Here is a 22,636-nt window from a genome sequence, read left to right as displayed (position 1 = left end):
ATAATCCTCCTCCCAGCGTCTCCTGTCTCCTCCCAGTCCTCCCATCATGATCAGATACTGAACTGACTGCTCTCAACATGACGGAGCAGTGCTTCTTCTCTGAGCTCCTCATCCTGCCTTTTAAATCAGATTTAGTGCCCACTCCTCTGATCTGGAAAGTGGCCACAGTCATAATGTTAAACAGTCCAAAATAAATTTACTGTTTTATTTTTAGAGGCAAGTTTTCACTGTGGTTGGAGGGAAGAGCTTGTTCTGTTTGTCATTTTATTTTCAGTTTATTTGTGCATAATGAAGTGTGTTATAATTAAATCTGTGCATATAACATCAAATAAAAATGTTTCAAAAATGATCATAAAATAATAAAAAAAATTTAAACATTTAAATTTAAAAATTCCAGGGTGATTAAAAAAAAGAACAAACCAAATAATATGATAATATAAATATAAATGAAATGAAAAATTCACTGAAAACTAAAATAAATGAAATCAGGATACAAGACAATAATTTTAAAAAAAATTAAAATAATAAATAACACATTTAAATCTTGTCTGTTGATTCATGTTCATGTGAAAGACGAGGAGTTGTTAATGCGACATGAAATCATCAAAACCACAAATTAAATTCTTAATGTGAAATAATAATAAGAAACTGTGATTTACCTGCAGGTAGATTCAGCAGACGGTGTTTTACAAACAATATGATCCTAACCCAGAATAAAATAAGCATACACTCTAAATAAGTGCAGGAATAATTATATCAAATACTGCATTTAAAATCACAGGAAATATTTAACAGCATTTGGATTAATTTTCTAATTAAAGTCAACAGAGGGTTTGTTTTTTCTTATTATTTACCCCTGCTGTTATTCTGAGCTGCAGTGACGGTGTGAGAGAGTAAAAGCATCAAGTGTGTTTATCTTCGGCTGCTGAGACTCTGCAGTGTTTCGGTCTTTAGTTCTGCAGCATCAGCTGTTTCAGGGACAGAACAACAGCTCCACCTTGTGGTCGGTTAATGAAACGCAAGAAAGTTTATACATCAGTTTATTATTGTTTGTTTGGTGTTAAATGTTTTTATATTATAATATCTTTTAACTTACATTTTTAAAGACTTTATGTGGATTTTATTAGTGTGAATGGTTTTTAACATTTTAGGATTATTTCAGAAGGAAATGTTTTCTTAATTACATACTGTTTTTTTTTTTTTTTTCTTTCCAAACTTGTCTGAACTTGCAAAGGTTGAAAGTTTATTTTCCATCAACTTCCCTCACCTGATTCGTGTTAACACAAAAAATCTCAAAAAATTTAAAAATAAAATGTTAAAACCAAGATAATATATACTGTATATCTTTATTTCCTTTTTTTCTTCTATTCTGCGTTTAGTTTTGTTTTATTTTTTTGATGTTTTTTTGGAAAAGCAATAAAAAGTCAATTGAAAAGTGAAAGTGAAAAAAAGATAATAAAATAAGTAAAATTAATAAAAAAGAATGCAAATTAAATAAGGAAAAATTTAAAAATATTAATAATAAAAACCAGGACACGCTCAATCAGTGATTCAATAACATATTTTAATTTTTCAGTGTTTTAGTATAAAAATCCCACCGGCCTGCTGTCGGCTGGTTTCCACTCCCATTGGCTATAACTGTGGTTTTTCCCAGAGAATCAGCTAAAGTACCAAATCTATTTACACACACAACATCCACATCCAGAGGGGCCAAAGAAAACAGGAAGTCTACCCATCGCTACCCTGCAAAAACAAAACATCAAACACTATCACCTCACCTCTCAGATTTAATGCTATTAATCAAAAAAAAAAAAAAAAAACTCATAAACAACAGAGGAAGAGGAGGGGCCTCTACATGTGGCTCCTAGTGTGCCCATAGTATTTTCTTACAATACTCTCTCTATAAAGTAATGCATATACATTTTCTGTTTTACAATAAGTTAGTACAGGCACATTCTCTTCTCTCCTACAGCTGACTGTAGGTCAGTTCAGGTGGAAAAGATGATTCTGTGACAGAAGACTTGAACTCATCACAGCACACAAACAAAAAGGCTGAAAACCTGAAAAACAACTAAACTGTAAAAAAAAAAAAAAAAAACACATTAGTGGGAAACTTGTGGGCAGCAGATCTTTTTTGGTTTCGGTGTGAATGATGCACTTTAGGCATTTTAAATTTTGAGAGCTTCTATATAGATTTTATATAAATATGTACAAACAAAAAAAAGTAAAAGTAGTCCAGTAAAAACATTCAGGTAAAAAAAAAAAAAAAAAAAAAAAAAAAAAAAAAAAAAAAAAAAAAAGATGCACACACAAGTTAATGCCAAAGACGAGAACTTGAAGCTTGAGAACTCAATAACTTACAAAAACTGTAAAAAAGGAGCTGAAATAAAAATGTTCAGTACAGTATGCATGTTTGTTTTTTCTCTCTGTAGAGATAGCACCAGCAGAAACACCGACACCATCGGCGTCGACGTGGGTCGTCACCTCCGACTGTATAAATATCTGAACCGAAACAAACCCAGGGAGTGAATAAATTAGTGTCAGACCTTTTACAGGATATTTACAGGAGCTGCTGCCGTCACACACACACACACTGATGGACATGTTCATGGCAGTGAGATTGTTGCAGCAGTCTTGCAGCACATTTAAGGAGGTCAGAGGTCAAACTCCGACACATTCAACAGGTTTAGACCCGTGATTTTTCGGTCCTCACAGCCAAGGTTAGATTTTTTTTTTTTCCGTCTTTCAACTTTTTTCACCCGCTAACCGAGTCGATTTCATTGCATAGCTCTTTGACAAAACAAGATAGCCGTCACAAGCTACAGTATTTCGGACAGAGGGGGGAGGGGGGCAGATGTGCGGGGAGGCGTGAAAACGATCCAGTTGTAGGAAATGGTAAACATGACAAGTGTGTGTGCGTGTGTGTTGTGCGTACGAGGCAGAAAGAGCATCTCTGCTGTGGTGGTGTTTAAAACAAAAAGCTGAAAGGTCAAAGGGGGAGAGAGGGATGATGGGAGGAGGGGGGAGGGGTTCAGTCTGTGACGGCGAGACCGGCGCTGGGCTCCAGCTCGCCGCTGCCACGGTTCAGGTGGTTCATGGCTCGGTCGAAGGCGAGCCGCACAGCTTTTCGGAAGTGGGCGGAGCGAGCCTCCGTCAGCTTGATTCTGTCGAGTGTCTGGTTGATCCCGAAGGGAGCCATCTTGGATCTAGGAAGCCATTGCCTTGAGGAGAGAGAGGACAGAGGTCAGTGTGAGGACGGAGGTCACAGGTGACGGTGCTGCTTCTCGTCCACATCAGAAACCTCACAGTTCATGTTCCTAACAAACTCCCTCCTGGCTGGTCCTGTGTTTTTCCCCGTGTGTGTGTGTGTGTGTGTGTGTGTGTGTGTGTGTGTGTGTGTGTGTGTGTGTGTGTGTGTGTGTGTATGTATGTGTCGTCATGGTAACATGTGGTCCTGGAGACACCTACAGTAGCAGGATCTACCACAGAGGAGGTTTTGAGGACTTTGGCATCAGTTCAGGAACAGATCTATCAAAGTATTTTGAGCCTGACCAGCAGGGGGCGCCACAAACACCAGAACACAGGTGCCTCCAAACCAGCTCCACACAATCTCACCGAATTTGGTGAACACGATCTGGGGGCAAGTATTAACCGAAATCTGAAGTTCCATATTGATTGGTGCATGTGGGTGTGGCCTATTCATCAATATGTGCCATCTTATTTCTCAATTTGTTGCGAGCGGGAACGAGCTGGAGACTTGAAGCTTGGTATCGTATCTGGAAATGATGAGCTGCTTCTTCTTCCCATGAAACATGATTAATAAAGAGTTTTAAAATGATTTCTAGACACAAAAATGGATCTATTATAGATTTATTTTGATTATTCTTCTGAACTGCTCTGGTCTGGACAGGAATTACTTTTCTCCAATAGCAACTTTACATCCAAACACGTCAGTCAGACAAGATCAATCTTCAGCCTCTTTCTATTCAAACTACTCAAGCTCCTACAGAAAATATTTATTATTCTGTGCTTCCACATCTCACTGTGTCAGTCCGTTCAACAGTGATAGATGTGCCAGAGTTATCTCTGGTTAAACAAAGGCAAAACGCCTGCAGACATGAACTCCTTATCTGTAAAGATAAAAAGAGAATTTTGGTTTGTTTGTTTGTACTTGGATCTAAACGTCAGCAGTTGAAATGAATCAATCACTTCAGCGGTTTATCATCTAAATATTACAGCTGCAGTAAGAAAACTCACGTCCAAGCAGGATCTTGAAGCTTTGATCTTGAGAAGTCTTTTCTCAGGTCGAACAAAAAGAAACTTTTGACTCATAAAACGTGTCCAGGGATTTAACACTTTAGACCTCTGCTTCATTTTAGGCTTATTTTTCTTTTTCCCTGACGGCAGCTTCGCTAACGGTGATGGAGTCGGCGAGTTCCTCACCAGCTGCGCTTGCTGTCGAAGAAGTGGACGAGGAAGAGTTTCTCTGCGGACCTGAACTGCATCCGCTCTCCGGCTCTGAGAACGTCCAGCGGCGGCAGGGGAAGCTCCACCCCGTTGTGCTGACACGCCGTCTTCCGCACTCTGGGCTCCATGATCTGTGAAGACCAACACACAGACAGGGGGGGTGGAGACTGAGTGAGTGAGACGGCTTCGCCGCGGTAACAGTTGTGGAGTAAATCCTGGTGGCGGCGGTCGCAAAGAAGAAGCGGGCACTCAAGAGACACAAGCATGCAAAGCAGAGTCGAGCCCGAAACGCTCTGAGCGAAGCGGCCGACTCCACACACACCAAGCAGTCCACGAGCGGCCAGCCGGAAGCTCCCGCATGGCTGTGAGCACAAATCACGAGCTACGGCACGCACGATGGCAGAGGGGCAGATGGGTAATGAGACACAGAGCGGACTGACACTCACTCACCAGGGCGGGGTAGGAGGGATATCCTCTACATTTAGCCCAAACTAGTTTAAGAGGCTCCAGAACAAATGGAGAAGCAGCGGTGGGCTTCCACACCTCTACAGGAACAACAACAAGCAAGTTATGAAGGATTCACTGCAACAGACACAGAGCACAACCAGTCTGCGCGCACACACACACACACACACACACACACACACACACACACACACACACACACACACATTTTTTAAAGATGACCTTTAAAAAAACAGTGTTCAGACTGTTCACACTGGTAAAGGTTTATGCAGGGAAAGTGGATTTGTCCTGATCCGATCTTCAGAATCAGTATCATATTTCACATCCCTCTTTATCCAGAGCCATTTAGAATATGAACTATTTGTGTGAAAGTTTGTTATAATTGCTGTGTGAAGGGAGTAACGGCTAAAAAGTGTTTTCTGAGGTCACTTTGACCTTTAACCACAAAAGTCAAATCATTTGAGTCCTTGAGTCCAAGTGAACATTTGTGCAAAATGTAAAGGGATTCTGGAGATATCACATTCACAGGGCCAAAATCATGTTTTGTCAGGTGTGTCACTGTGGCCTTGACCTTTGACCCCCAAAATCTAATGAGTTCATCCTCGAGTCCTAATGAATGTTTGTGGCTGATTTGAAGGTTCATCGAGAAGTTGCTGAGATATCAGAAAACAATAACCGGTTGAGAAATAAAAATCATTTTGCAGTTGTGATATGAGTCACGATTTCAGTTGAAATGGTTGTTTTTCATTTTCATTTTCATTTTCATTTTCACGGAAAACAAATATAAAAATGATGATGTGATTTTTAATGGCTCTTGTACCAAACAAACATGGTGCTTTACGTCTGGAGAATAGGATTTGAAGGCCGGGCGTCTCTGTAGCAACACAACACTTCATTTCTGTTGTGACACCACCTTTATCAACAAAACCTCCAGCTCCTGTGACGTGGATATTGCACTGTTTATTTGGTTTTTATATTTGGTTGGTCGTGGGTTTTATGCATCATGTCAGCGACTGGATGCCTGAATTTCCCTCAGTAGTAAAGTAAAAGTAAATATGGGATCAGTCTCAGAAGAAGATGATCTGGACAGTGGAGAAGTGTAGGGCTCTGTAATGTATTTGTAGAAGGGGTAGGTGATTGCAGTGTGTGCGCTCCGGTGCTGTAGCTTGTTATTTGTGTCTATATTTAAACATATGCATATGGAAGTCATATTTTCACTTGCATTCGAAAGTGCAGTGATTATTTTTAGTTATTAGTCATTTGTACTTTCTTAGCTGTTTCCGTGGTAACAGCTAAAGGAGATCCAAATAAGTAAACCATAAACACAACCAGCCATGCTTACGCGCACACACACACATACACACACACACACACACACACACACACACACACACACACACACACACATGCTGGGTATCATTTGACATATTTAAACACTAGTGCAGATACAATACCTGTGCTGATTGTTTGGATTATAGACGACAGGAATGGACAGAATTTTGTAGTTAATGGTCCAAAATCCCTTTTGATTCTAGTCACATTATGTTAAACATCAGATATCAGCTGATGTATTTTTTCTATCTATTGGCCTGTAAAATCCAGCGCTGGTCTGTTTTCAATGTGTCGTGATTCTTCGGGTCGACCAGATGTGGATATTTGTTTTGTTATGAACTTAAGATTGACTGAACCCATCGCGAGTTTCCTGTTCTCCTCAACCTTCGAGCTCTGTGTCTCTGCCGACCTCGTCCAGGACCTCAGAGACGCCCTCAGCTCAGTTTGTGAACCAGTGAGATTCATTAGTGTGACGATGTGGGAGGAGCTGCTGGTTCACACTGACATCACACTTCACTGTGATGTCAGTGATGTGAGGGAGGATAAATAAAAACCATGCATGCCGGCACAGAAGCAGGATTAGTAGACTGACAGAGAGGAGCCGTTAATCAAGTTTAGTGAACGTCTTTAACAGGCGGAGAGAAGAACTGACCAATCGAAGCGGCGCCATGCTGCTTCATGCACATTCATCAGAGAACTGACCGAGCAGAGGGAAGCTGCTCACCTGACGAGATCTTGGCAGCTTTGGTGAACTCTCCGTTCTCGATGCGGGTCATCAGAGTGCTTTTGTCGTCCACCGTGCTCCGCCGAGCCGCCGCCGGCCGCCCTTTCCCGCTTTTAGACAAGATGACGGTGCTGAGGGAGATCAGAGGAAAGTGTTTTGAAACACCTCACATGTGATCTGGAGGCAGAATCAGTTCTCAGATGTAGGAGCGTCTTTAAAAGCACCGGCCGAGGAGACTGAGGCTGCAGCTGGAGATTATTCGATTATCAATTAATCTGCCAATTATTTTCTTAATTGACTGAAAACACAAGATTATTTTCTTTATTTATAACAATCAAAAACCTCAAAGTCACACATTTACTATATAATGTAACACAACTTGGAACCATCAAGTATTTTGTATTTTTGCATGAAAAATGTCTTTAACATTTATTGATTATTAAAATATTTGGTGAAGAATTTTCTTTCAATTGATGAATTGATTAAACTGGAGCTGCAATGATTAGTCAGTTACACTAAAAGGTGATGGAGTCTCTCTCTTCACTTTCAAAAAGAGATTTAATTAAATATGTTCATGTGTTCAACAGCATTTCTCTCAGTGTTTTTACATTTGTTACTAGTTATTGTGAATCTATTTTTCTTCAGATCAAAAACTACTGTACATGTAAAACTATACATGTGGAAATATACAGTAGTGTGTTTAAAGGAAATGTGGTTTTCATAAAACTTGGTTCTTATATTTGTAGTTGTCATGGCACCGTGTTCCCAGATCTCAGCTGTTGACTTGGTCGGTGGTTTGTTTTCATTAATGAAAGATAATGGATAAAACTTTAAAATAAAATAAGACCTAGTTTGGAATAAACTCAAACTTCGTGTTATCAGTCAACAGCTGGTTGTTTCCTCCGGGACTCACCTCGTGCCGCAGAGGACGCTTCCACTGGAGGAGATGCTCGACTCGGAGGCACAGCGGCGGCGAGGCTCCAGCAGGCGAGGAGACGTTGAGATTTCCTCGTCCTCGACCACGAAACCGTTTGCAATTCCTGAAGATGAAAAAAAAATGGCGCCTTTGATATTCTGGCTGATGTTGTATCACAGGGATTTTTTAACTGACTGGAAGTGAAACACGGCGGCTGTTCTCTGAGTGCGTACCTGTGCCAAGGCGTTTAATCGGCGACTCCTCGTCCTCCTCCTCTCCGTCGGCGCTGCTGGTGCGGCTTCTCTTCTTCGGCAGGAGGAGCGTCTCCAGGCGAGGTATCACTACCGACAGGAAGGTTTTGGAGCCCAGGGACGGCGACTGCGCAGCGGATGCCTCTTGGGTCTTGGGTTGTTTCTGCGGGCTGGCGCTCTTGGACTTGCGGAAGAGGACGTTGGTCCGTCGGTTGCAGGCGCCAGGGGCTTCGGGGTTGAGGTCTCCGTTGGGGAGCAGTGGGTCGGGGATGTGCCCGTTGGGGGTGTCTGGGGTTACTGAGGTAGATGTGTCACTGTCGAGCTCCATGGGAGTCTGGTCCGTGCTGGGTTCGACGGGCTTCAGAGGGGGCGGCTCCGAGTCAGTGGGCGAGGTGTCGAGCTGTGACGGCGAGGTCAGCGGCTCTAACGTTGGCGGAGGTAAAGACTTCTCCTCCTGTGGGGTGCAGGGCTCCGCCGGGGGTTCAGGTAGTGGTTTCTCATCGGACTCGGTGGGGGTGGGGTCGGGCTCTGGGGTGGCGGGTGGCGGCGGCGGTGGGAGGGACTTCTTCAGGCTCATCTCGCTGCGGACCTCCATGATGGTCTTCTTGAGCAGTTTGAGCCTCTTGCTGCGGGACGGGCTGTGCTTCATGGCCGTGCTCAGGTCCAGCTTCTCCAGCAGCTCCTTCAGCTGCTCCTCCAGGGGGGTCAGCTGGCGGTAGGCGGGGCTCAGCAGCCGGTCCACTGAGAGAGACAGAGACGGTCATCAGTGTTATAGTCAACTGACACTGCTGCTTCAATAACAACGGACACGTCAACCTCTCTACCAACTCTGCTTCAGCTCACACTTTCATTTTTAACTAATGACGGTTGAACTGCTTCATCTCTTAAACTTTAACTCCAGTGAACTCACCCAGCGCTTCAGTTTATTAACATTTCAGCTGCTTTCCTTTCTTACACTACAACAGCCGTTACACCTCAACTGATTTCAGTAAATGCTCACACTCCAAATGCATCAACTCCTATACAATATTTCACATTCAAATTATTCATAGTTTCTGCTGTTTAAAGTGTTTGCACCTGTAACTTTCAGCACAAACAAGCAAACTTACTTATTTTCTTTAGACATTTTGGCTTTTTGTAGTTTTAAAGTCGACTCTGGATCGTACAGTGACGTTGCAGCGTGCAGCTTCTTTCTCTAGCAAATGTTCGAGATAAGAAATAAGAAGATACTCGCTGTGCAATCACCAGATAACAGCCAATAATCTCATTTTAGTAATTAAGCAATTAAAATACAAACTACAAAGATGGTGGGGAACCTCAGGTTTACTGTGGCAGTAACTGCGGGGTTTCCCGCACATAGACTTTTCCTGTGCGGCCGTTAAGAGGGGCAGAAGCAGCAGGACCCAGTGTGGTGAGAGGAACAAGTCACTGCATCTTTTTCACGGAGGAATATTAAATAGATGCAAATGTTGTGTTAACGTTCACACGTGTTTCCTGTTTCTTAACTTACCGTCCTCCCAGGAGAAAGGGGGCGGCGCCTCCGGTTTTGGGACTTCGGACAGATGCAACCCGCTGGGGAAGTCGAAGCCGATCCGCTCGGCCTCTCTGCGGGCCCTGCGCAGGATGGCGCCGCCGTGATCCTGCATCCGTTGAGCTGCCTTGTAGAAGAACGTGTCCTTGGCGTTGTAGGTCATGCAGTTGGCGATGATGAGGTCGAAGTCGGCCTCGAACTCCTCCAGGCTCCTGTAGCCGTGAGCGTCGATGCGTTTCCTCATGGTGGAGAAGTCCATGGGGTTCTGGATGTGGTCCAGGTAGTCAGCAACCTGCAGGCGACAGAGGGGAATTCACTTTCATCACTCTTTATCTTTCCATTCATTGACTCTGAAAGCTTATGGACCTTTGATTATTTTTTTACTCTAATTATTCTCATCCAGACTACAGCTACGTTTACTCCTGGTGTCCTCACTACTCTCGAGTTTTCGAGCACTTGAAACAACGAATTAAAGCATTACTGACCATGTTGCATTTGCTGGCAGCTGTTTTTAATGCTACAATTGCCCTTTGCTGTTCTTCATTCGTAGCATTTTGTGCAACTTATCAACTGCAGAGCAGAAAATCTGCTTCCTGTTTACACTGGCTCGCCCATGCCAAGTGTACGTGATTCTCCATTGTTTCTCATATGGAGCTAAAACGGTCGTCTGGGTGAAGATCTTTCTAGATATGTTGTACTGGTGTGAACGCAGCCTCAAAGCTGTGGTCAGAGCGCTGCTGCAGAAGCACTTCCTCTGTAATGTTACAGCTAGCAGGTGTTCCTCATTTTCAAAGTTTCACATTTGTATGAACTGGAGAAAAAAAGCTTCTGTCCTACAAGAAATCACTTCCGATTGTATTTTTTTTTTTGTAGACTGATGGTTACAGACCTCCTTGATGCTGACGGGCTGAGCGAAGATGCTGTACTGGTCCTTTTCCTGCAGCTGACAGAGCACGGCTCTCAACAGGATGTTGAAGGGGGTCAGCTGGACTTCCAGCGCCGACTGCTGCAGCTTCATCTGACGAGAGAAACCACAGTCAAACAGGTTCAACACACATGAACAGGAGTTTCAGTCAGACACAGATTATCTTGACTCTGAGTTTAAACTGAATCAGTTCACTTTAGTTGTCTGAATGTTGCTGTTTTTGTAGTCAGAGTTAAGTCAGTAAATCCAGACAGGAAACCTGTTGTTGTTCTTTCTAGACTCTCAAATAAAAGTTGAATGGAACTCTACCTCTTCCCTCTTGAGTTTCTCTCTCTTCCTGATGAGCTCCAGCAGTAATCGAGCTCGCTCCAGGTCGTGGCGGAGGCGGTGCCACTCCTTCAGCTGCTCCTTCAGCGCCTGGTTTGTCTCCATGCGGTCCTGGAGAAAACACACCAATGTCAGTTGATTAAGAAGAACCACATTAAAGGGTAACGCTCCGCTGTCTGAAGCCGGTGTGTGCCGCTGACCATCTGCTTGGTTTTGGGAGGCTGGGGGTTGGCCTGCAGCCGGCGGATCAGCGGAACGTTGTTCCTCGACTGCCTCTTCTGCACCCAGTAGCTCAGCACCCTCTCGACAAAGGCACGCTTCCTCTGGACCGCCACCTGGTTCAGGATGGTGTCGAAACTGAAACACGGAGAAACGGGAGGAGGTATTAAACAACAAACACGTCTTTCATTCAGTATTTAGACAAACACAACCTCCTATATAACAAGCTTCATATTGTTGATCTGTGTCTTTATATCTCTAATCAATTGTCTTTATATCTCTACCTGTGAGGACCACTTGCACGCCTTCTCCTGCTGAATCAGGACTCTAAAAACTTGATCCGATTATTGGATCTTCTCTAGTTGATAAGAAAATGACTTATTTTGCGTTATCCATCCAGTATTTTCTATTTCAAGATTTCTATTGTGTTCTGTGGATGTTGAGGTGCATGCCTTGTCTCATTTCCTGGATGTATTTTATCAGTAATTATCTCAGGTACGGTTCGACTCCTGAGACCTGACAGTGTCGGAGTTCACTACCTCTGGAATCTGTTCTTTTAAGATCAGGAGTTAGAAACTTATGAAGTAAAATGTTGAAAAAAATTAGCTGGAGTAGACAGAGTATTCATTTATAGTTAATGTGAGAGATGCATTCTGGGAGTCCAAGTTGCCTGCCTACCTTGAGGCGGTGATACTGGGACCAGAGTTGGCGGGGGTCTCAGGTTCTGTCTCTGGTTCGGGCTCCGCTCTCTTGCTCTTCTTCTTCTGCCAGCCCTTGGCGCGGGACTTCCCCCTCTTGTCGGCCCTCTTGTGGCAGGCTCCATTTTTCGGGTGCGGCTCCTCGTAGATGTTGAGCGGCCGGCGGTCGCAGCCGTCAGGTATGTGGCTGCAGCAGTAGGCGGTCTTTTTCACAGAGAAGGTGGAGGCACCGGACGACGTCACCTCTTTGACAGGCTCCATCTTCATGTAGAGGCCGGCCTTCTGGGCGCAGCTGACGTGGAAGGCCGTGTAACAGTTGATCTTGTCGCACTGGATGCAAGCGCCTGCGCCCTTCTCCTTACACAGGTAGCAGGTCAGCTTCCAGCGCGCTGGTGGGATGTTGCGGACGCCATCGATGGGCTCGATGAAAACCGTGTCGGAGAAGCCGACCTCGGGGACCCACAGAGCACATGCTACGTGTCCCCAGCGGTCGTCATCCGTCTTCTTCAGGGCTCCGCCTCGGTTGGGGCAGAAGACACACTCGGCGGGCCGTGACGGAGACTGCAGGCAGTGGCGGCAAAGCCACTGGCCCTCAGGGATGTACGGCACGCCGTAGCACTCCTGGTGCACAGCGATGTTGCAGGAGTCGCAGAAGAGGATGACGTTACTGTCGGCTCCATCTCCGTCCATGCAGATGCAGCAGACAGCATCCTCGTCCACCAGCGACTGCAGGTCGCTCTGACCCTGCGTGGCCAAGTATGACTCCTTCTCGAAGCGGTCCATTAGGAACTCAAACAGGTTGTGCGACACCTGGCTGATGCCCTCGCTCTTCCTCTTCTCGTTGATGATCTCCAGCCAGGCGTAGTCTTCCTCGTCCATGTCGTACTCTACTTCCTCGTCCAGCTCCTCCGCCGTCCTCTCCGTGTATTTATAATACGCCACCGGCCTCCTCGGCACCACCGGCAGATTGTATTCAACCGTTCTAACCTTAGGCTCCAACAGGCCCCCGGTGCTGCTGTGGGTGCCGCTGGTGCCGTGTGACGCTGTGAGGGCGGCGTTCTTCTTCTGCTGGTTGTTCTTGAGGCGCACAGAGCGCACCAGGACCTGCTGGGGCTTCTCGTTGTTCTCCTTGTTACTGTTGCACTCCATGATCTCCTGAGCCGTGGGGTCGTCGTCGGTGATGACGTCCAGCTTGTCGTAGATGCTGAGCCGGTGCACGCGGCCATCCACCTCCAGCTCCACTATTCGCTGAGCTTGTGCATACGTCAGCGTCTCCCGGTTGGGCGACGGCTTGATGGGAGACGACTCCCTCTTCAGCACAGAGGGGCGGTGGTTTCGACCCTTTTTCTTCATGTTGAAACCGTGAAGACCCTGAAACAGAGAAATGAAACCACAGTGTCAATGACTGAAGTAATTGCTGAACAACGGCAGTTTTTTCATGCCATTAACTCTGACCCTGACCAACCCTAACGCTGTGAAGCAACAACCTGCAGTGTGTAATGGATCTAACAGGAACCTGCACCAATGATTAACAGCCTTAACCCTCAAAGTTGCCTTTCAGGAACCTTGTTGGGCGGTTAATGTTCTTACACAAGGATGTCACCGCCTCTTCCTCCAGCCTTCAAACACAGAGGAGCAGAAAAATATGTAAAAATTAAACACACTATTTTACATTTCTGTGACACACAGCTGACTGTTATCATACAACAACCAAGAGTGCCGAGCAACTGAGCATGGATTAAGATTTAGGCACCTAAATGCAACATAAAACAATCCATCAGTGCATTATTAATAATGCGTGTCTTTCACACGGTACAGCTGAGTCTCGTCTGCTGCAGGTGTTGCATTATAAATTGCTGTCAGCAGTTATTGGGTGATGCTGATTATGCAAATGTCCTGAATACATTAAAGGTGAGTATTGTTTGAGCCACTATGATACATCAGAACTATTTCCAATACCTTAGCTTGGGCAATATAATATACATTTAATTATTTCTCTCATGTGAAAAAATATGTAAAACTAAACGCACTAAACACTGTGTTAAGTTAGACCAATCGAATCAAAGATTAATTACAATTATCTGACAAAGCTATTGGTGCAAACTTTTGACATTTTTCAACACTTTAAGTTGCACAAACATACATATCTCTACTTATACATGTACTATGCTATAGTAGTTCTTGTCCAGCTCATACATGAGTACAAAAGATATATGTTTGTGATTGTTTATCATTTTTCATCTGTATGTGTATATGTCTATAATAGGCCTGTGTTTTTTTTTTTAATTAAATAAATCTGTAGATTAGTTTCTTGATTAATTAATGACTCCAAACACAGAATAAATGTCCATCACAGTTTCAAAGAATATAAGCTGACGTATTTAAACATCTAGCTTCAGCGCTTCAACACTCTACAAGAGAGGTTAATTTAACCACCATAGACTATGAAAAAATACAGTAGATATCTGAACCTAAAAAATATTGTGAATTTGGCTTACGAAATGACTTACCTAATGATAATTGAAAAGTCGTTTTAGTGATTTTTTAAGCAAATATTTTAAGAATGTGAGGCTTCCAGCTTCACAAATGTGATGACTTCATACCATTATTTGATGCATGCGACAATAATAATGAATATATTTGGGCTTTGGACAGTGGATCAGACTAAACAAGACATTTGAAGACATCAGCTTGGTCTCTGGAGTATTTAAACGGGCACTGTTCACCATATATTGACTTTTATCAACAAAAGAGTTAACTAATTAAGTAATTAATCGATAATGAAAATATTGGTTAGCTGCCGTCCTAATCAATCATAACATAATATTGTGACATCATATCGAACAATTACACCTTCGCAGACTTCTACTAGGAACATGTGGGTTAGCTGGGGACTTTAAATGGGAAGTTCCGTTGCGTGTTTGTGTAGCTTTCATTTCTGAGATCAACGTGCTTTCAGTTGAATGTCGTTACAGAACAGGGGGCAGAGACAGACAGTGAAAACTATTATTTTTCTTCCTTTCTGTGCTGTATGTCTAAGTACAGTAAGAGCTCTTGGAAAGCTAAATCTTAAAAAGACTATGCAACCTCATGTGTACCCTCACAGGCGTCAACAGGGGACGAGGTTCAACTGGCAGCTTTATATGTATCGCTCTAGTGTGTGAGCTTTAATTTCTGAGATCAACATGTTTTCAGTTGGGATCTGAACGTGGTGACAGTAAAGGGGGCGGAAACAGGCTGGATGTGATAACGTTGTACTGTATGAATGAAAGAAATGCCCCGAGAGCAGCTCTGCGCCTCTTCACCGACCGCAGGGAGCCTCTGACCGGCTGCCTGATGCCGCTGAGAGCCGGTTGGTGTTGCTGAACATCACCGGCCAACAGCAGCAGCTTGCTCAGTTCTCTCTAACTGAAACTGTTCCTGCTAGCCACGGCTAAAGTTAGCTCCACTTAACTGAACCACAACCTTAATCTTGGAGAGTAATTGAACGTCCTTCAACGTTATCCACTAAACACAGGTCTGTGACAAGAAAAGACTAACCGGTGATGTCCTCTACTGAGGCGGCGGCCTCTCTGGTCGCCGGTTAAACGCATTAGGACACTCCGTCCACAAACCGAGCTAACGTTAGCCTGCTAGCAGTACACTAACTGGGGGGGGAGGAAATATGGCGACAAGCACAACAAGAAACTGCCTCGATTGAAAAAGGTGGCTTTTCCTCGGAGCACCACGGGTTGGTTTTGGGTTCTAGCCTGCCCAGGCTGTAGGGGAAGGATACTAAAGAGGTGAGGACAGAGTGAGGATGAACTTACCTCGGTATTTTCACGAATTCAGCTTGTAAAAACAGCAGCAATGGCGGCGCGGCCTGCGGAGCGAAGGGGCAGTTAAATCCACATTCAGTCCGCTCATCCAACGGCGGCCGCGGCTCGCGCTGAACCGAGTATATCCTGAGAGTGACCGGCAGGTATCCAGGGCGACGGAGCCGGTACCGGGTGTTCTACTTTGATCAAAGTAAACACTGGTCGGCAGGACTGTTTAGAGGCAGTTGGAAGTGGCAGAGCTCAGCGGCTGCCCGAGCTTCTCTTCCCCCAACAACAATGCGGTACGCTGTGCGAGTCGTTTACGCCGTGACGTCACCGCGTACGAAACGTACAAATGAGAACCTGTTTTTTTTTTTTTTTCCTTTTATTTATTTACACAGCTTGGGAATAAGGCACCATGCAGAAACTCTTAACCTGTTTTATTTAAAAATGATCTTTAATGCTTTTAGATTAAAAAACATTCATAACCTTTGAATAAGTCTATTTGAAGCTCAGGAGAGGCTCCTTCCAGCAGACTATGGTAAGACAGAGTTGGATATTTTACAAAATATGTCTAACAAAAAGCTTTTAAATTAGCTTGAATCCAGGTAGATAAATTGTAGCAGGTAAGAAAATATATTAACAGTCAATAGCTGCAAAAATAAAGTCAGTAGATGGCAGCACAATGAGGGTTTTATATTTATGTTTATTTTTATTGTATGCAGACAACACTGTCAATCACTTGGACTCATTTTATTAACAAAGTCATGGTCCTCAGTCAGGCAAAGTTACTATACACAAGGCAAAAACAGGTTTGTTTATATTAACTTTGCCTGATGAAGGTCTAAGTACGGAGGCCCTGAGAGTCAAAAAACAACATTTCAGCCTGATGGATGAAGAATCTGTCACAATAACTACATAAAATCAGACAAAACAATAAAAACATTCTCCCATGATTGGACAAAAATCTGGTTCAGAGATCCAAAATATGTTTAGCCTAACACAGCACAAAGGCTGAAAGATGGAGGATACTGCAGTAGATCAACAGTCTTCCCCTCGATCCATCTTTGTGCTGCATGCACAGAAATAAAACTGATATCCATCTTCTTCTCTGTCAGAAAAGAAGAGACTTCCTCCAAATGCCAGACTGTTCCTTTAATGACAACGCTGTCCTTTGTCTCCTTGGTGTTTTTTCCACCAATAAGCAGCAGCGGTGAGGCGGATCAGGTGGACTCGGCCGGTGGTTCTGGCTCGTTTTGACTCTGGCTGGGACAGACAGATGGAGCGTCCTCTCTGGACAGCAGGTTGTTCTTGCGGAGGTGGCAGGCCTGCTGGTAGGGGGGGCAGATGGGCGGCTGAGTCGGGGGTGTGTACTGGTACTGTTTATCAGCATCCAGCTGAGGAGAGAAAACAGTCCGGGCGTGTTAGTATTCTAACATTAGATAATTAACACTAAGCACAGGTGAAGGAAGTGTGGATGTTTTGCAGGTATTAGTTCATAAAGTCAGTATTAGACTAATTTAAACTTTAATTTGAAAACACAGTAATTTCAAAAGCTGTTATAGCCCTTTTTGATGAGTACATGACTTTCCCCTTAATTTCAACATGAATATGAAATCCATAACAAATCGATAAATGACCGGGGATGTTTATTCAGCATTCAAGTATTTAATGATTTTATCCCAGGTTTAGAATACTTTAATGAATTGTCATGTATTCTACATAAGTTTGCATGGATTAAGGGTTTTTGGGAGATAAAAACCCCTAAACATTCACTGAATGACAAAACCCCAAATTCATGGGTTAATCTCAGACTATACTAAACTATAGTATTTTTTAATGTTTTATCTGCATAAATTTCTGGCCCAGATAACATGGGAGCCTGAAGTTAAACTTTGTAAGTGCCTCAATTTTTCAATTAAAATTTACAACATAACATTATATGAACCCCTAATTAAAACCTTTAAAGGACCTTTATTTTCAACTTCAGGGGTTCACCTCATTTGGTTAATTAATAGATAAATGAATGGATTAATATATTATGGGTTTTCTTTAATGATTGGTGTAAGGGGTTTTTAAGGGATAAAATCCCCCAAATTAATAAAATTGATTTACAGATTTTCACTTTAACTGAAATATTAGGGTTTTTACCGGAAAAACAATCAGTTCATTTATCAATTAACTTTTTGTTAAAATCCACATAGAAAACATAATTACATCATTTTTAATGTGTAAATTATGGAAAAATCTATATGATCATGATAATTTAAAAACCACAGTAGTTGCAATCAGACTGAAACTGGAAAAACAACTGCTAAAGAATAAAATGCCTGAACCATGAAGCACGTCTCAAGCTGCGTCTCGTCACCTGCAGAGGGTAGGTTCTGTCTGAGTCGAAGGCGCTGAGGTCACCGCACGCCAGGAAGGGAACAATGACACGGTTTGGACCCTCTAACTGGTTAAAGTCCACATCTGATGGACAGAGATCAGAACCCAGAGTGAGAACAGATAGAGGAGAACCACAACCAGGACCAGGACCAGGACCAGGACCAGGACCAGGACCAGGACCAGGACCAGGGCATGCAGGGAAACTAAAGACTGATTCATTGTTTGTTTAAACAGATGTGATTGTCCAAAGTTAAGTCCAAAAATGTAACTCAAACTCTCAGGTGTGGTCTGGATGATCCATTATAACCTGTTCTGAGTACACCTGCATTAACACAAGCTTTTCCTGATGCAGGTCAGATGTGCACACACAGACCACATCTGGAAAAGGGCTCATAGTTACCGTAGGAGTGATCCAGCAGAGGGTTGGACATGTTGGGGACGTATCCTTCAGGAGGACAGTAATTCTGACACACCACAAACGCCTCTACACACACACACACACACACACACACACAGGATGTCAACTGATTTCATGTAACCATCAAGGGTTCAGATCTGAATTCATGTGATAAAATCGAAAATTTAATTTTATTTATTGTCACTCATTCTGCATGTCTCAGATTTGACTTCTTTTAAAAAAAGAACCTCAGAAAAAACCTCAGTCTCCTGTTGGAGGCGCGTGATTGGTCGGCGGTGGAGGTGACTCACCGATACTGGAGTTCCTGCTGCTGCGAGGCTTCGCGCAGGTCACACCACTGAAGAAGATCTTCAGCTGAGAGTAGAGCAGCGTCACATCTTTACCTCTGAAGATCTGAGACACACACACACACGCACACACACACACACAGACACACAGACACACACACACACACACACACACACACACACACACACACTTCTGCAGGTGAGTAGAGAACATACAGCCGGGTTGACTCAGCTTGTGTTCACTACATCAAACATCAGGAGGCAGCGTATTCGTGCATGTTTTGGGCATCAGCTTGTGTTGCCATCCTCCACATCAGGGTTTCCCTCACACAGACTTTACTTTAGCAGGTCGCTCAGGGATATTAACGGCTACAAGTACGTCTGCGTCTCATTTTGACATTTTACTTGTAGGTTTTTTTTCTTTTTAATCCATCAGAACGTGATCGATTAACTTTCCTCTACTCGCTCCCCTGAAGCTCTTCGTTCTGCTAACGCGCAGAGACAAACAGAAAGAGGGAGACGCAGAGTACACACACGGTGGATATGTCTTTTTTATGAGACCACCAGGAGTCACCAAAACCACAAAGCTTCAGATGGCACAGAAATGCTTCACACCTGATTTCCTTCTGTACAGATCTCTGATTCATCAGAGGAATATGTAATAAATCAGATGAATAAAGTTGGACTCACTTTGGCCACAAACGTTCCTCCAGGCTTCAGGACGTGAGTGGTGATATTCAGAGCCTGAAACACAAGCAGCCGTCAGCGTGACATCACAAACCCACAGGTGAATACAAACAAACCTCTGTAACTCACAGCCAATAGCAGCTGAGCCTGGATGTACTCGTCCACATCATGGAGCCCGGTTACTGTGGAAACACAACAGGAAGTAACTCCTGAGAGCTGAATAACAACAATATAGCAGGGAATCACAGGTGACTTAAGAGCAGGTGAGGACAGGTGAGGAGGTGAGCGTCTCACCGTCTGGAGCTCCGTCACACACCACCAGGTCGGCCGGCTGACCCTCAAAGTGACGGATGATCTCCTGAGCGGTCGACACCTGAGGGGAAGAAGAGGACGCAGGTCATGTGACGAAGATCTGCACTGAGCATGTTTTGTGAGTGTTCTCGAGGTTCTCCGTGTGTTTCCGTTTCAGATATCCGTCATTATAAAGGTTATCAGGATTATCATTGATTTTCTATCAGGTTTCCAGGTTCCTGCTGGGGCCGACACAAACCGGTCAGTGGTATAAAACGCTGCCCAGCACGTCAAACCACTTTGCTTCACTGCAGAATTGTGATCCATTATTTTTCTAACAACTCCACTAAAATGTCGCATGTTGCTACAAACTGAGGTAATATGTGAATAAATTTGAATAAAATGATTTTTGAATTTGAATAAAATTTGAATAAATGAATAAATTGTCCTTACTTAATGACTACACTGTTTCAGTCAGCTGTTACAACTTTAACTGTTTGAAGAAATTAGATATGTAAAAAAAACTGCCATCCATAATAACTGAACTTACACCGTCTATTCCAAAAATATACACTAAAGTTTTTGCACAAAAACTTTAAATTTATTTTGCAACAAATTCCTGAAAAAAAACTTAAAATCCCAGGTGAGTTGTAAGAACTTGATGATGAGTAATAATATGTATCTAATATGAATCTTTAAGGATCTCAGGAATTCTCTGTTTGAACATTTATCATTGCATCTTGTTTGATCTTAAGGAAACTCCCTAAAGACTCATGACACCGGCGGATACAGTTGAATGTGACATTTGTGGGCGAATAATGTGTTTTGTTGATTTTTGAAGTGAAAGGAAGTAAAAGAACCTCTGCTGTAAACGGATATTAACATGAGCCTTTTTGTAACTGTTACTTTTTATTTCATTCGGTTAAAATATTGGGGAAAATGTCGATATACACTGTTTGTGGCATCGTGAAGCTCCTGCAGTGGAACAGGACTCGCAGACAACATCTCCTCACCTTGGTGATGTCTCCCTGGATCTGAGTGACTCCTGGCAGAGGAGCCATGGCCTGAAGGTCCACCGCCACGATCTTCACCTCCTCACCCCCTGCACCCTTCTCAGCCTTCTCCTCCCGACCTCTGAGTGGGAAATAAAAAGATCACTATTATTATTATTATTAAGATCTGTTTCATTTCATTAGGTCGGGATTTTATCTTTGATTTTATGTTGTATGAAAACACAATTAAAGATTTGTGTCCAGGTGAGGATATGTTCATCTAGAACAAGAAACAAAAGAAACCTGAGTTTCCGACTGAGGACCTGACTCCAGCTGCCAGGAGCTGCACACAGATCCACCGCTCTGTTCACACCTGAGAGAGAAAGAAAAAGTAATTCAATGCACTTTTGATCAATCAGACATTTGTTAATAAAACAGCAGAGGGTTCTGTGGGTCTCACCTGTGAACAGGTTGAATTCGTGGTCGAGCTGCAGCAGCTTGAAGGCGCTCCTCGCCCTCCAGCCCTCCTCCTTGGCCAGACGGTAGTAAATGTCCCGCTTGTCTTTGGAGGAGCGACCCATCCTGACCTCCGACTCCTCTGATGGAACACACACACACACACACACACACACACACACACACACACACACACACACACACACACACACACACGCCTCATTTACACTGGTCTGTCTTCTTTCAGAGGTATTACTGCCTGTCTGGATTATTTTACATCACAACGTGTTTGTTATAAAACTGACTGATCTATCTTCTGTTTTTGTAAATTATTTACCATCATTTTAATCTATTTCATGTAAGGAAAAAAAAAAACAAATAAGGTCACATTTTCACACAAATAAGTGTTTTTTTGGTTTATTTTACGTTAGCTGAATTATAGAGAACATCATAGTGAATGTACAAATGTATTTACTTAAAATTGAATGTACACTTATCGTGGGGGAAATCGGTTAACATTGTCTCATTCCATTTTTAAACGGAGATTGGTGTCGAGTGAACAACAAACGGCAGATTTCATGATTGTCTGAGCTTGTTGCCTGGTGTTAGCTCAGTGTCTGTGTCTGTGTTAAATACATTCACATTTATTCTAAAGAACACAGACAAAATAATAACACTATAGCTCATTTAAACAGACTTTCTGAGTCAATTTACTCACTGTTCACGTGTCGTTCTGATGTTGACGACGGAAGGACCCGTGACGTACGGTGTCCCGGAAGCGCCTGTTCAAAATGACGTAAACTCCATCTGTGCCTCAAAAAAATAAATGTTTATATTTTAAAATAATACCTAAACCATAGCCTAAACGTTAATATGACGATTCTATCAATGCATCTAAATATATATTTCAAGCCGAAATCTATGTGTAAACACAGTGATCTTTTATCATGTTTTAACGTAATTTCACACGTTAACGAGCAACAATCCAATCAACCTCAAACTGAAACGCTGTTGTTTTTTAAATTCATTATTGAAAAATACTTTACAATATGCAGATGGATAAATAACTGTATGAATGAAGTTAATGAAATTTAAGACATGATTGATTATTTATTTATTTATTTATTTATTGTTCCCTTCAGTACTTCCCAGCCACACGGTGTCGCTGCAGATAAACTAAACTCCTTAAACTCCAACAGCTTTCAAGTGACAGGATATTTTTATTTTTCTGTATGAAAAAAGTGACACACAAAAGCAACACATACAGAAACAATAAGCTAATATTACCGCATGTACTGCATTAATGTACAGTTTCAAGGTATTTGTACTTCACTAGAACTTCCATTTTCTGCTACTTTATATTTCCACTTCACTACATTTCATTTGTGCTTTTTACACCTTTTCTAGCTGCAACATTAAAGTGATGCATTAATGCATCCAGTTACAACCATTTACATTAAACATA

General features: G+C 43.0%; 2 protein-coding genes across 5 annotated transcripts; both read right to left on the bottom strand.

Moving 5' to 3' along the window:
* Nucleotides 1–1,543: 1,543 nt before the first annotated feature.
* On the bottom strand, nt 1,544–15,935 carry LOC111665084 (bromodomain-containing protein 1-like). 4 transcript variants are annotated; one of them, XM_023419963.2, is made up of 12 exons: nt 15,665–15,935; nt 11,836–13,226; nt 11,139–11,295; nt 10,921–11,049; nt 10,576–10,704; nt 9,666–9,978; nt 8,138–8,896; nt 7,902–8,028; nt 6,989–7,119; nt 4,918–5,012; nt 4,444–4,598; nt 1,544–3,221 (listed from the first exon to the last, which is right to left on the bottom strand). In XM_023419963.2, exons 2-12 carry the CDS (start codon nt 13,206–13,208, stop codon nt 3,032–3,034), a joined length of 3,558 nt encoding a protein of 1,185 aa, XP_023275731.1. In that variant the 5' UTR covers nt 13,209–13,226; nt 15,665–15,935; the 3' UTR covers nt 1,544–3,031. The 4 variants fall into 4 exon arrangements, with proteins under 4 accessions (XP_023275731.1, XP_087033729.1, XP_087033730.1 ...); XM_087177603.1 differs by lacking the exon at nt 4,918–5,012 and having other exon boundaries at nt 6,967–7,119; XM_023419962.2 differs by lacking the exon at nt 4,918–5,012 and having other exon boundaries at nt 3,071–3,221.
* Nucleotides 15,936–16,338: 403 nt separating this feature from the next.
* Nucleotides 16,339–21,985, bottom strand: ftsj1 (FtsJ RNA 2'-O-methyltransferase 1). Its single transcript, XM_023419916.2, has 11 exons — nt 21,890–21,985; nt 21,176–21,313; nt 21,019–21,088; nt 20,737–20,857; nt 19,727–19,805; nt 19,562–19,614; nt 19,436–19,489; nt 18,749–18,851; nt 18,441–18,524; nt 18,021–18,124; nt 16,339–17,049 (listed from the first exon to the last, which is right to left on the bottom strand). The coding sequence occupies exons 2-11, from the start codon at nt 21,294–21,296 to the stop codon at nt 16,876–16,878; spliced, it is 963 nt and encodes a 320-aa protein (XP_023275684.1). The 5' UTR covers nt 21,297–21,313; nt 21,890–21,985; the 3' UTR covers nt 16,339–16,875.
* Between the last annotated feature and the right edge of the window lie 651 nt (nt 21,986–22,636).

Source organism: Seriola lalandi, unplaced genomic scaffold (genome assembly GCF_002814215.2).
Source record: "Seriola lalandi dorsalis isolate HSWRI2012SDOR001 ecotype SW California unplaced genomic scaffold, Sedor1 jcf7180002054614, whole genome shotgun sequence".
NCBI classification, from domain to species: domain Eukaryota; kingdom Metazoa; phylum Chordata; class Actinopteri; order Carangiformes; family Carangidae; genus Seriola; species Seriola lalandi.
Note: the sequence above shows the minus strand (reverse complement) of the source record. Positions and strands in the feature narration are given on the sequence as shown.